The 13,519-nt window shown below is 38.7% G+C and overlaps 1 protein-coding gene across 1 annotated transcript; it reads right to left on the minus strand.

Moving 5' to 3' along the window:
• Positions 1–9,842: 9,842 nt before the first annotated feature.
• On the minus strand, positions 9,843–12,406 carry LOC126591370 (L-type lectin-domain containing receptor kinase IX.1-like). Its single transcript, XM_050257044.1, has 2 exons — positions 10,247–12,406; positions 9,843–10,082 (listed from the first exon to the last, which is right to left on the minus strand). The coding sequence occupies exon 1, from the start codon at positions 12,404–12,406 to the stop codon at positions 10,322–10,324; it is 2,085 nt and encodes a 694-aa protein (XP_050113001.1). The 3' UTR covers positions 9,843–10,082; positions 10,247–10,321.
• Positions 12,407–13,519: the final 1,113 nt, after the last annotated feature.

A 13,519-nucleotide genomic window follows, 5' to 3' on the forward strand; every position in this document is an offset into this window, starting at 1 on the left:
GCAGTGGTAACAGTGATGGTGACAATGGTGGTGGTGGGGTGGAGGAGATGATCATGGTAAGGTGGTGATTGCAACATGGTGGTGGAAGGATAATCATTGCATAATGATGGGTTGGAGTATATTATCAAGAGTGAAAAAAAATAAAATCCATCAAAATTTCAGGGGAGAGGTTGAATTTGATATGACAAAAAAACTTACTATAAAAGCACTCAAAGTCCATCAAAATCCTTGACTTTTTGAACTCCTTTAAAATCAATGAAGTTTTGGATACACCTTGATTTTTGTAGCACATGGTTTTCCGTTGCTCTCATATTTTTTATGAGAAGGGAATGTGATCGGTGATAATTTAGCAAATTTTGGGTTACTCTCATCTTTCCTTGTATGGCGTGTGGCTCCACCCTTGGAGACTCTCCCTTTGTTGCACACAAATTTTTAGGCCATCCCGACCTACAGGATTATCTCCCCTTTGATGATTTTGTTTTTGCTTGATCTTTTTTTTTTCTTTTTGCTTTGCAACGTGCATTTTAGGTTATTACCTTTGAGATTTTTGTTTTAGAGGGGTTAGGTTCAATGTCCGCCCCTCCCTTTTCCTAGTATTGTTTCTATTTCTATAAAGGTATGGTGTATATTCTCCTTCTTTTAAAGATAGGCCCTTCAAACTCCTATTTTCCAAACAAAAACTCACCTAATTTTAAACATTCAAATGCCACTTAGTACTACAGTCTAGTGGTATTCCTCTTCACTTGTAAATGAAAGGTCTTCGATTCGATTCTTGCCAAAAGCAAATTTGAACCACATTATTGTTTGCACATTGTGAGGCTAAGGCCACCCTCATCTACCTTAGTCTAGATAATATGGTTTATTAAAAAAAAAAATTAAAATAGACTGCCATGTAGACAAAAATGTAACCAATTATTACAACATATTTACAACTTATGCCATATAATCCAAATTATGTCAATAAATGTTATTGGTCACCCGAATTATGAAACACATAAGAAAATTTTACCTTTCTTGTATAATACAACATATATATAAATTAATTTACCCATCTTTAAAAAAAAAAGGGCATCTTTCGTATAAAAAAAAATCCTTTGTACAATCAATTATTTTGAATCAAATAATATTGTTTGATAAAAAAAACAATGAAGGTAAATTATTTTGTATGGATTTAAACATGTATTAGACACTTTTTATTGTTATTATATATCTGTGTTAAAATATAGATAAATTAATTTTGAATCAAATAACATTTTTTGCATGTATTATCACATAGACTAGGCACATGAACATGAAAAAAAAAATTGCATGACACACCCCGATCCTAGAATCAAGGCGTGACGACCAGCACGCCTTGATTCTAGGATTGGGCGTGCTGGTCGTCATGCCTTGATTCTAGGATCAGGGTGTGTCATTGCATGTATAATCACATAGATTAGGCACGTATGTTGTATTGTTATCATATATATGTATATACATATATATATACATATATATATATATATTATATGTGTGTTAAAATTAATTTACTTATACAATGTAATTTTGTTATTAATAATTTAATATGCATTCAAATCATGAAATTAATTCATTCTTAAAAAATAAAAAATAAAAAACAAAGACCAGCACCAGGAACCGAATCCAAAACGTTCCATGTGAAATACGGGCTTGAAATTCATCCCCAACCACTAGGCCACCCTATGGTTATTATTAAATTTTTTTTGTTTTTTCAAAAGAGAGAAGATTTTATTAAATTCTGGTAGTAACGCATACATCATCTGCCCTTACATTAAATAGAAATTGAGAAATTGAGAAATTGAGGTTCCACCATAAAACTAATTGGCTGATTTAACCTTATCGAGTCCATTCATTATAAAGTATTAAAGGGCTTCTCTGCTTGTTGTAGCTTCTACTATACCAATGCAATGGTAGAGGCATTGCCCAATGCCTTCCACCATCTTCAAGATCCCAGCAAAGTCCCTGATGACCTAACCAGTCCCTCTTTTCTATGTCTTGTTGTTCCAAGCATCGTCGCAACTTATTTTTAAAACATCTAAATCCAGTCATCTCCAGTTTATCCCTTTCATGTCTATTTTCTTATCCACTATAGTTTCCTCATGCTAATGCTCGTATAATGTTGTCTAATGACACTATTTTGACCATTCAAGATGCACTTTATTTTCCACACTCCGGAAGAACGTTGTTGAGCATTAAAGATATTCGAGACAATAATTAGACAATTACTACCACACTGAAACATATGTAGAAAACGAAGTTGAATTTATGTGCATCACTTCCTACGAATATGGACTGAAGTGTATTCTAAAGAAGATGAAGTGTATCCCAAGTGGTTTGTATACTACAACCATACGCCCTATAGTGAGCCACTATGTGGCTGACCCTACCTCAAGAATTGTGCAAGAAATTATGTGGACGGCCCTACCTCAAAGACTACGCACAAAATTACACTCTGGCATGATCGTTTGGGACACCCTAGATAAACAATGATGTGCCATATCCTCAAATCTTCACATAGGCATCCACTAACCCGAAGTTTAGGTTCAATTCATCGAATTGCATGTCAAATCTGCTCTATGAAAAAGCTTATCATTAAGCTTTCTTATGACAAAATTTGTTCGAATCTTCCTACTTTTCTACAAATGATTCAAGGGGACATTTATGGACCGATTCAACCTCCATGCGGACCATTTAGATACTTTATGGTATTGGTTGACACTTCCACACGTTGGTCACACGTGTGCTTGTTGTCTACAAAACGCTGCATTCTTCACATTGGTAGCTCAGGTTAACAAGCTCAAGGTTCACCACCCTAACTATCTAATCAAATTTATTTGATTGGATAATGCCGGAGAATTCACATTTAAAACTTTTGATGACTATTGCATGTCGGTTAAGGTTGAAGTTAAACATTCAGTTCCCTATGTTCACACCTAGAACGGCATGGTAGAGGCATTCATTAAGCAGTTACAACTGATTGCTCGATCGTTGATCAAATGTACCAAGTTCCCGATCGCTGCTTGGAGCCATGCAATATTGCAAGCAGCCATATTGATCTGCCTAAGGCCCATTGCGACCCAACCATATAACGCATTTTAATTGGTTACCGAATACGAACCCGACATATTGCATCTGCGCTTTTTTGGTTGTGCGGTCTATGTGCCGTATTCTCCGCCCTTACATACAAAAATGGGTATCAGAGAAGGATGGGAATCTATGTCAAATATGATATGATTCTCTTTCTATTATTCATTACTTAGAACCTTTGATATGCGATCTTTTTACTGCTCGTTTTGCATATTGTCACTTCTATGAGACAGTATTCTCGTCGTTAGGGGGAGATAAGAACATCCATATTCTTGAAGAACGACGCAAATCATCATTGACAATTCCCACTTTGTTACATTAAGATCCCCGCACTGCTCAGTCTGAAACCGAAGTCAAAGCATATTAGATCTTCAGAGCGTAGCCCATAGCATGCCAGATGTTTTCACAGATCTAACAAGAGTGACAAGATCACATATTCCAGCTACACATGTGCCTGCAAAGATGGATGTAACAAATGAACGATAGATATTCCAGCTACAAATGTGCCTGCAATGATGGATGTAAAAAATGTACGACAGACTTCCCTCCTAGAAGCCCGGGACACCAATTCGACCGATCCACGTACGTTAGCGGCTAGCTAATCCTCTGCTCTTACACAAAAGCGTGACAACCCGGAAAAGGAAATCCATGACACAGGCCACTGAGCCTACTATGAATTCGACCATCGCCTACTCATTCTATCCAACTCATGAAGAAAATCTAGATTACAGAAGCGTCCTAAAAGAGACGAATTCAGTTCTCGAGAATCGCGAGATTTTAGTCCATTATGTTAGCTTAGATGATGTTTGGTATAAAAATGAGATGATAATCGACGATGCATTAGCGTATGCAGTAGCTACTGAGATCATGATGTACGATGACATAGAACCGCGTTCCGTTGATGAATGTTAACATAGAACTAATTGGCCAAACTAAAAATAAGCAATCCAAGTTGAACTCAATTCGCTTGCGAACTGTAAGATATTTGAACCTATAGCTCATACTTCTCCACATATGAAGCTTGTTAGCTACAAGTGGGTATTCGGTCGAAAGAGTAATGAGAATAATGAAATTGGCGTTACAAGTCATGTTGTACAAGGCTTTTCACAACGCCCCGGGATTGACTATGACGAAACTTATTCACCCATTGTGGATGTGATTACTTTTCACTACCTTATCGATTTGGTAGTTTCTGAAAACCTGAGTATACAGCTTATGGACGTAGTAATTACGTATCTCTATGTGGATCTTGATACGAAAATTTATATGAAAGTTCTCAAATGACTTACATACACTCGATCAAATAGTTCCAAACCTCGGAACACACTCTCAATTCTGTTGAGGCTTTCACTCTACGATTTGAAGTGATCCGGAAGAATGTGGTATAACCGTCTGAGTGAATATTTGACTAGTCAGAGATATGTGAACAACGAACTATGCCTTTGCGTACTTATTAAGAAGTCACATTCTGGTTTTATGATTGTTGCAATTTATGTCGACGACATGAACTTCATCAGAACTCCTGAAGAGCTCGATAGAATTGTCGTGCACCTAAAATCAGAATTTGAGATGAAGATCTTGGGAAAACTCAATACTATCTCGGTCTCAAGATAGAGTACCGTTCAAATGGAATCTTAGTACATCAATCAAACTACATCCAGAAGGTGTTGCGTTGCTTTAACAAAGATAAAGTGAAGCCTTTAAGTACTCATACGGTCGTTCAATCGCTTGATGCAAAAAGAGATCCCTTCCGTCCGAAGAAAGATGAAAAAGAGATTTTGAAACCCAAAATTCTTTATCTAAGTGTGATAGGCGCTTTATTGTACTTAGCTCAATGCACTAGACCCGACATCTCATTTGCTATTAATCTTTTGGCAAGATACAGTAATGCACTAACACGCAGACACTGGATTAGTGTGAAAGACATCTTCAGTTACCTTAAGGGTACTACAGATTTGGGCCTATTTTATCCTTATGGATCCTCGAGTGATGCCGCAACCCCCCTCGATTCTTGAGTCAATTCCCGCCTTGTTGGTTATGCTATCACAAATTACCTATCTAACCGCACAAGGCACGCTCTCAAACGGGTTACGTCTTTACCATTTAAGGCACCACAATATCTTTGAGGTCAACTAAACAGACCTTAGTTGCCACTTCGTCTAACTATGCTGAAATACTCGCTTTACATGAAGCTACTATGGAATGCTTCTGGATAAAAGCGGTTGTAGGCCATATTCGAAGCTCTCGTCGTTGACGTCCTTACGACAATCTATGAAGATAACGTAGTATGCATCGAATAGCTCAAAAAGAGTTGTATCAAATGAGACAACACCAAGCACATTGCGCCGAAGTTCTTCTTCACACATTGACAACAAGAGCATCAGAAGATTGAAGTCATGCAAATCCGTTCACAGGACAACCTAGCAGACCTCTTCACCAAATCACTACCGAATGCGACGTTTCAGAAGCTTGTTCAAGGAATAAGTATGTGTAAACTTTCTGAGTTGTAACATCATTAATTATCTTCGAAATTCTGTCAAACTCATGGGAGTATCCTAAAGTATATTTGCTTGATCTTAATGTACTCTTTTTCCCTACGACTATGAGCATTTTTCCCTTTGGGTTTTTGCTACCTAACGAGGTTTTGATAAGGCACCCACCTTAGGTTGATCATATCTCTGATGACATCGTGTAGACGTTTTATTTGACTTTGCATTTTCTTACGCACTTTTCCTTAAACTATGGGTTTTGTCGCTACTCGAGTTTTAACATAGCCATTGGGTTTTTTGTGAGATTTAGGTCCATATGCAAATTCATTCTTTATTTGAGACTAGCATGTTCCCATTATTAGTGTCGACGAGTCGACTTCCTCAGTTTTACAGGATGCCAAATCTACTTGAGTATTTACACATTCAAGGGAGAATGTTATAAACATTGTATTAGTGTGTGATTGTGTAAATCCTAGATTAGATTTGATACTGGTTATTCCTCCCTATTAGGACTTGTATTCCCTAGAGGATAATGATTCTTCTGTAACAACTCGTCCCGGAATTTACGAAATGGAAGGGTATTTTCGCATTTTTACTTTGGTTAGGTTTCATTTGTTTAAACTATTGTTTTTTGGTTCTTAAATGGTGTGCCATGTGGGCTCCCTTTCCTTTTTGGTTCCCTTTACCCCGGCCCTTTTTCCTTTTTCCTTTTGGACCCGTGAGTCCCCTCCCTCTTTCTCAATTCTCTCATCTCTCTCCCTCTCACTTTCTCTTTCTCTCTATCTTTTCCCTCTCACTCCCTTGCCCTCTCTCTACAACTCTCCCTTCCCTCTCTGAGATCAGACACAAATAACACAACAACTTAAACAGCCCCACCATCCTCCCCTGTATTTTTAGAAACGAAGAAAGAACCCCCCAAACCTTTCTATCCCTCTCGACCAACACTATTCATCATCTTCCTCGACGAGTTTCTCACATTTCTGATTAAGGTAAGCCTCGAAATTTGGTCCCTATCACTGTAAATCATGTCTAGGTTCATGGTTAGTAAGTTTTTGGGTGGTTTTGGTGGTGTAGGAACTCGGAAAAGCTCAAGGAAAGTCAATGTGCAAATCTCAAAATTTTCGGTCCGTGGTCGTTTGGCCATCTTTCAGGCCATTTTTCAGCCACCTCAGACCACCACTAGGTCCCCACTTGATATGAATATCTTCTCCACATTCCTAACTACATGTTGGCTTCAGAATCACTCAATTTCGTTGAGTATTGACAAAGTTTGGACGTTTAAAATTTACCCAAAAATTCCGTCTGGTTAACAATTTTCCCGCTGACAGTCACTTTTTGAAGCGTTTTCTGGCCAATTGAATGTGATTTAGCTGTCATGCAAGGTACCAATCTCTTCGTCTCGTCGAGTATTATAACTTTCATTTTTGGATCACTTGTTTTGGTTGAGTAACGAAGAAGTTATGGGCATTTAAAGTGGTGCTCAGAAACCAGCCAATTTATTGGCCTGAAAACGGGTCAACCAGACCCAAGTTTTTTAAGCCCAGCCCAAATCCCTTTTCAAACTAGGCCCTTGGGCCTGCCAACCCATGGCCTTTGGCCCGTTAAACCCCAAAACCCATTTCCTTTGGGCCGAGCTTTTAAGCCCAAGCCCATGTAAGCCTAAACCCAAGCATCCCTAACCCAAGTCCAAACCCTAAGCCTAAACCCGATGACCGATCCGTTGACCGTTGACTTTTTGTTGACTTTTTCGACCCCTTCTAGATTAATTTCGACGTCCTGGATCCATTTTTCCAAATTCAATCATTTAAGTAGAGTTTTATTAATTGAACCCTTTATGTGCTTAGGTGCATTTATTGTGGCGTTTCTGTCTTCGCTAGTTTGCGTGGCTTTCCGACAGCGAAGTATCTATGAGTAGGGCTGGGTTCGGTTCTCAGCAGTTCGGTTTTTTCCCAAAACCGAAACCGAATCGAAATTTCGGTTCGGTTTAATTTTTTTCGATTTTTTCTCAGTTCGGCTTTTTTTTTCGGTTCTGTTTTTCTGGTTCAGTTTTGGTTTTTTCATGACTTTTTTTTTTTAATCTGGAACAAATCTAAAAAGATTGATTGAGCACTGAAAAGAAAAACACAGAGAGCCTTTCTTGAACAAATATGCCATGGATCTTGAACAAATAAAGCTTTTTTTTTAATCTAGAACAAATTTGCCATGGATCTGACATTATTAGGTGTTAGTGCACCTTTCTTGTTGTGGATCTGAGAGCTCTCGCAAAGAAAAACACACATGCATGTGTTAATTCTTTGATTTTTCCATGAAAATAAACCCAATAGAACTAAATAGCAGCCAACCAGAAGAGCTTTTTACCTTGGGGGTTTGTTTTTAGTCCCAAACCTCTCGTCAACCATGGCAACACCTATGCATCTGTTGCCAAATTGGAAGATTATGCAAAATTCCAACAAAATAAAGAAAAACCCATTTTAATTCAGTAAATCACAATATAAAATTATAAATCATATTCGTTTTGATTTGAAAATTACCTGTGAGAGATCGGAAAACCCGGATTAGAATCTTCCAATTTGGAGGGGGTTACGATTCGAAAGGGGCGAGGGAAAATCATGGTGTGGAAGAAGGGAAAATCATGGTTTGGAAGAAGAGGAGGAGGACATGAGAAGACTTGAGAGAGAGTGATTTGGAGGAAGAGATGAAGGAGAGAGAGAGAGACTGAGGAAGCAGCGAAAATGGGAAATGGGAGAGAGAGAGTGTTTGAGATATGAAATGGGAAATGGAGCATTAAATACAAGAAACCTATAAATAACTTACTGGTGCAATTATAACAATTCGAAGCCTACAGTTAAGTGGGCTTGCAGCGACTAACCCCAACCTGCAGGGAAGGGGTTCAAACCTTGACGCTTGCATGTTTTTTAGTATTTATATATTATTATTTTTTTCGATTCGATTCGGTCCGGTTTGGTTTCCGGACCTTAAAAACCAAAACCGAACCAGCCAGATTCGGTTCGGTTCGGTTTGATTTTTTTTCGGTTCGGTTTTTTTCGGCTATTTTTTTCGGTTTTCGGTTTTTTGAACCCACCCCTATCTATGAGTGGACCTCTTCTAAAATGCATGTTTTAATAGTAGAAATGCATACATGAAAATCATGATTTAATAACTACATTTCCTGAAACGTTTTATGAACTATTACGCTTACTTAGAATATTTTCAATTACCATATTTTATTGAACCCATGTTCTTTGTAGTATAGATAATGGATGACTTTATACTGCTTATGAACATGCTTTTACACACTTCTTTATGGTATAAATGATGGATGACTTTATACTATAAAGTTATTTTTGAGATATATGTACTTATGTTTGGAAAGATTATATTCAATGATTTTTGTGCTCATCTAGTGGTCACTATATTGACCTTCGGGTTGGGTGTTGTAGGAGCCTTCGGGCGATTGATACTTGTGAAGGAAGTGTTCTGAAGGAAGAGTTCTATATGTCTTCAAGCTATACTGATACCACTAGTTAGCACACTATATACGACATATGTTTTATGTTTTAAGAAAGTTTTATGGCATGCTAGGGTTTTCGGAAAACCTATTACATACTATACTATTGAATTTCCATAAAACTTTGTGGGTTAGTATGTTGAATAATTGTTTTATTATATTATATATCAACTTGGTCTACTCATGTTTATTTTGCACCCCGTCAGGACTTAGATTCGAGGTGTAAAACTTCCTCTACACAACCTTATAAACACATTTCTCTCTCTTTACTATTGTTGCCGCGCCTCGCCTCTCTTCCTTGTCAAATAAAATAAGCCACAATGATAATTGAATACTACAAGATTTTCATAGACTTTTAGAGATCATAAAGTCTTTATTCTATACAGGTGACTTTTATTGACTCTTAAAAGTGTAAATTTCATCAAATTAAATTTGAAAATTAAGTAAATTTCATCAAACTCTCTATAATCTTAGGCATATACATGCGGAGCAAGGCACCATCTTTAAGATTTTAGGGGCCTTATGCGGAAATTATAAATTGGACCCTTTTGCTCTAGTACCAAATTACATAATCTCACCAAAATTATGTGATCAATCAACAAAATTAGTAGTGAACAAATAAAAGAAGCCATGAAACAAAACAAAATGATGAATAATATAGTAAAACACTAAATCCAAAGGTAGACCTTCAGCAACAAATAATATTAAAATTTTGAAATTAAAAATCCATACATTCTTTCTTTAATCTCTCTATCTCCCACTCCATTCTCTCAGCCTAAACGAAAAACAAAGTAATCAGATCGCAGAGTTAATTAATCTAACCATATATCAGCCAAAAGTTGAGGGTCCTTTAGAGGTGGGGGCCCTGCAATTGGACAAGTTGCTCCCCCTCAAAGCCGGCACAAGGCGCCATCGTTTATCTTTGTCCAAAATCCGTTCATGTCAACGTGTAACTTCTCATATAATTTTCACATTACGACCTGGTCAAAGAAAATCAATCACGACAATTACCACATATACATCATATTCAGTCTGTTTTTTATGCATGATTTTACCATTTCAAAAACACGAAAAAAGGGAAATTAGAAAATATCCAAGAAAAACCAGGATCCTATCAGTCGGTAAATTATAGTCTGTTTCTTACCCAAGTGAGATTTATCGAATGGGAATTTGTTGCAGAAGAAGATCCTGTGAAGTCTGAGGAATTGGTGTTGTAGGCTTAGCCTGAAGATTCAGTTTGCCCTCCTTGAGAACCAGAAGCACCACCCGACTTTGAGAGCGATCTCGGAGGAGCAAAATAGGTGGCCACCGGCATCTTTGATGGGAGATTCGGCAATGGAGCCTCAAAGTTGAGCCCTTGAATGGCTTGTTGTATTGAAGGCCTCATCTTGTAGTCCGGATGAGCACACCACAAGCCAACAATCATCAGGCACTCCATTTGTTGCCCATCAAAATCTCCACATAATTTTGGGTCAGCTGCTTCAATAACTCTCTCCTCTCCATAAAGCTCCCAAACCCACTCAACCAGATTGACCTTACTACTTCCAAACTTTGGATCGATAGATTTTCTCCCGCAACAAATCTCCAAAGCAACAATTCCAAAGCTGTAGACATCTGATTCCTTGCTAGCCTTTCCTGTGACAACATATTCGGGAGCCATGTAACCCAAGGTTCCAGCCAATGCCGTCGTTTGCGGCTCTTGTCCGTGGTCCACAAGCCTTGCTAACCCAAAATCCCCAAGCTTCGAACTGAAGTTCGCATCCAACATAATATTGCTGGACTTGATATCCCTATGTAGCACACATTGCTCCCATTGTTGGTGTAGGTAGAACAATCCGGAGGCCAAGCCTTGAGCAATTTTGTATCTTGCCTCCCAAGTTAACACGCTTTGCTCTTTGAACAAATGAGAGTCTAAGCTGCCTTTGGGCATGAACTCATACACAAGTAGAAATTTTCTTTCGTGGCACCAACCAATCAGTTGAACAAGATTGCGATGCCTAAGTCGACTAATGATCTTCACTTCCGAGACATACTCCTTCAGTCCTTGTTTAGAACCCCTCGACATCCTCTTAACAGCAACGGGTGACTTCAAGTCTGGTATAACGCCCTTGTAAACCCCACCAAATCCTCCCTCTCCAAGCATTTCTTCCTCACCAAAGTTATTCGTCGCCTGAGCCAATTCCCTATACGAAAACTTCCTGGGACCAGCCCCCTTTTCAAAGTCGTTGTCAACCAATTCATGAACCACGGGATCTTCATCACTACTTTCTCCTGTTTCCCTCTTCTTCCACAAAATGAACAAAACCAAACCCAACCCACCAACCACGACAGCACATCCTCCAACTCCCAACCCAATTACTAGTCCTATGCGCTTACTTCGATAAGCAGAACCAGCCATGGGGTTTGATGCAGGAACTGCAACCACCGCCGGTGGTGGTGCAGCATCAACCTCGTGATCAACGAGTGAAGTGGAAGTGAAATTCCATGAGATGATCTTCTGAAGAGAAACAGAGCTACCCGTTGAAGCAGAGAACCCCACAACGACCCAATCAGGCAGATAATCATTCAGATCAATAATATAGTAAATATGTTTCATCTCTAGTTCGATATAATTGTAATCAAAACTAGTGACGGCTAGACTAAGATTTTTTGTAGTGGAATTATAAGTAACGGTAGCACTATTTGGTTTGCCAACCATTATACCGCCATCCCAGCAGCTGGTAATAGAAGAGTTGAGGGAGTTGACGTCGATACCTACATGAGGGAAGTTGGGGTCGTCGAAGGCTGGCTGCTTCCCGTTTGGGAAGATATCAAACTCCACCGCCACAAAAGGGTACTGATTCCTCACAATACTGGTGTCGTTTGAAGGTGTGGAGTCGAAAGGGAGGCCGAGACTGCTACCCTTGCCTAGTGTGGCGTTGAGGAAGGAGCCATTTGGGGCTATGAAGAACGCGAGGCCGTCGCCATAGTTAACGCTGTGATTGGAGTCGATGGCGAAGATAAAATTGGTGGTGAAATCAGCCAGTTTTCCGGTCGCGTTTTCCCGGAGGAGGAAGGGTTGGCGGAAAGTGGCTCGGCCGACACTGCCGCTCTTTTCTTGGTCCACAGCGCTTTTGGTGAGGCGGAGGAATTGGGGGTCCAAATACGCATCGCCCTCTGGAAGTATAGTGGCGAAGTCAGCACCACTGAAGCTGGAGAAGCTGAAGTTTAATGGTGTTATAGGAGGGGTTAAGAGAAGGAAGAGAACAAGTAGGAAGTGAAGCTTTGGAGATCGGAGTGTGGATGCAATGATCATGGCAACCATTTTTGGAAATCAGGAGAGAGATGGAGTTTCAGAGGGTTTGTATTAAGCTAGCTTGAACAAATCATATGAAGTAAATACTTGAAAGAGCAGTACGTGCTTGAACAGAGTAGCCTAGGTTGTGGAATTATTGACACAAGGAGTTGACAGAAAAAATTTGTATACTCTGCTGTTATTGAAGGTGTGGAGTCAAAAGGGTACTAATTCTTCACATCCTTAATTGCTTTGGTGATATTAATGATAATTAAGGATGTTCTCGGTCCCAAAGCTGTTGACAAACACAAAAGTTTCGGAAATTACCAATTCAAATACAAATCACTTTCCTTCCACAACTTGACCTTGTTGACTCTTTAAACTCATGTTCGAATATTACCAATTCAAATAGAAATCACTTTCCTTCCCTTACCACTTTTTATTCATAATTTGGGCAAGGGAAGGAAGGATGTGAAGCTTTGGAAAGAAAGAAAGAAAAAAAAATACACACACACACATACATGTTAATGGTGATGTTTTCAGTCGTCCTCGAAAACATATTTACATTTTAGGAGAGTTGGGTTCATAGAATGGAAGGGATGATTGTTTTTTTAAACATAATCTTTGATAAAAGACTTAAAACATAGACGGTTATGTGTGCGCGCGCACGTAGTGGGTTGGGATAAAAAAAAAGGAACAAATATTTTTCCATCTTTCTTAAGCTTTAGATTTCATTAAATCTAAGGTTCCTGATTTGAAGTTTTTTTATTATTAATCCTCCTAGCTAGGCGCTAGGTCCCAGCTCGCCACACGACTAGCGCCTAACGTCTTTTAAAATCATATTTATAAATGATACGTTCGATTCTCGCTAAAGACGAATTTGTCAACATATAATACTTCCACTCAAAATTTAACACGTATTCCATTGTAATGTTAATATAAAAAAACTTATTTTAATATAAAAAATAAAATTTAAAGAGAAAATAAAACTAGAAGAAAGTAAAATACCCATAACCACCTTCCACCTCCCTTCCCGATGATTCCCAGCCCCGTCCTTAGTCCCCATAGCTTCCCCTTGCTGTGAGGCTGACGCCCCTCTCTATCTCTTCCCCAAAACCTCAACGATGTACTATTTATATCATG

Source organism: Malus sylvestris, chromosome 11, assembly GCF_916048215.2.
Source record: "Malus sylvestris chromosome 11, drMalSylv7.2, whole genome shotgun sequence".
Classification (NCBI taxonomy): domain Eukaryota; kingdom Viridiplantae; phylum Streptophyta; class Magnoliopsida; order Rosales; family Rosaceae; genus Malus; species Malus sylvestris.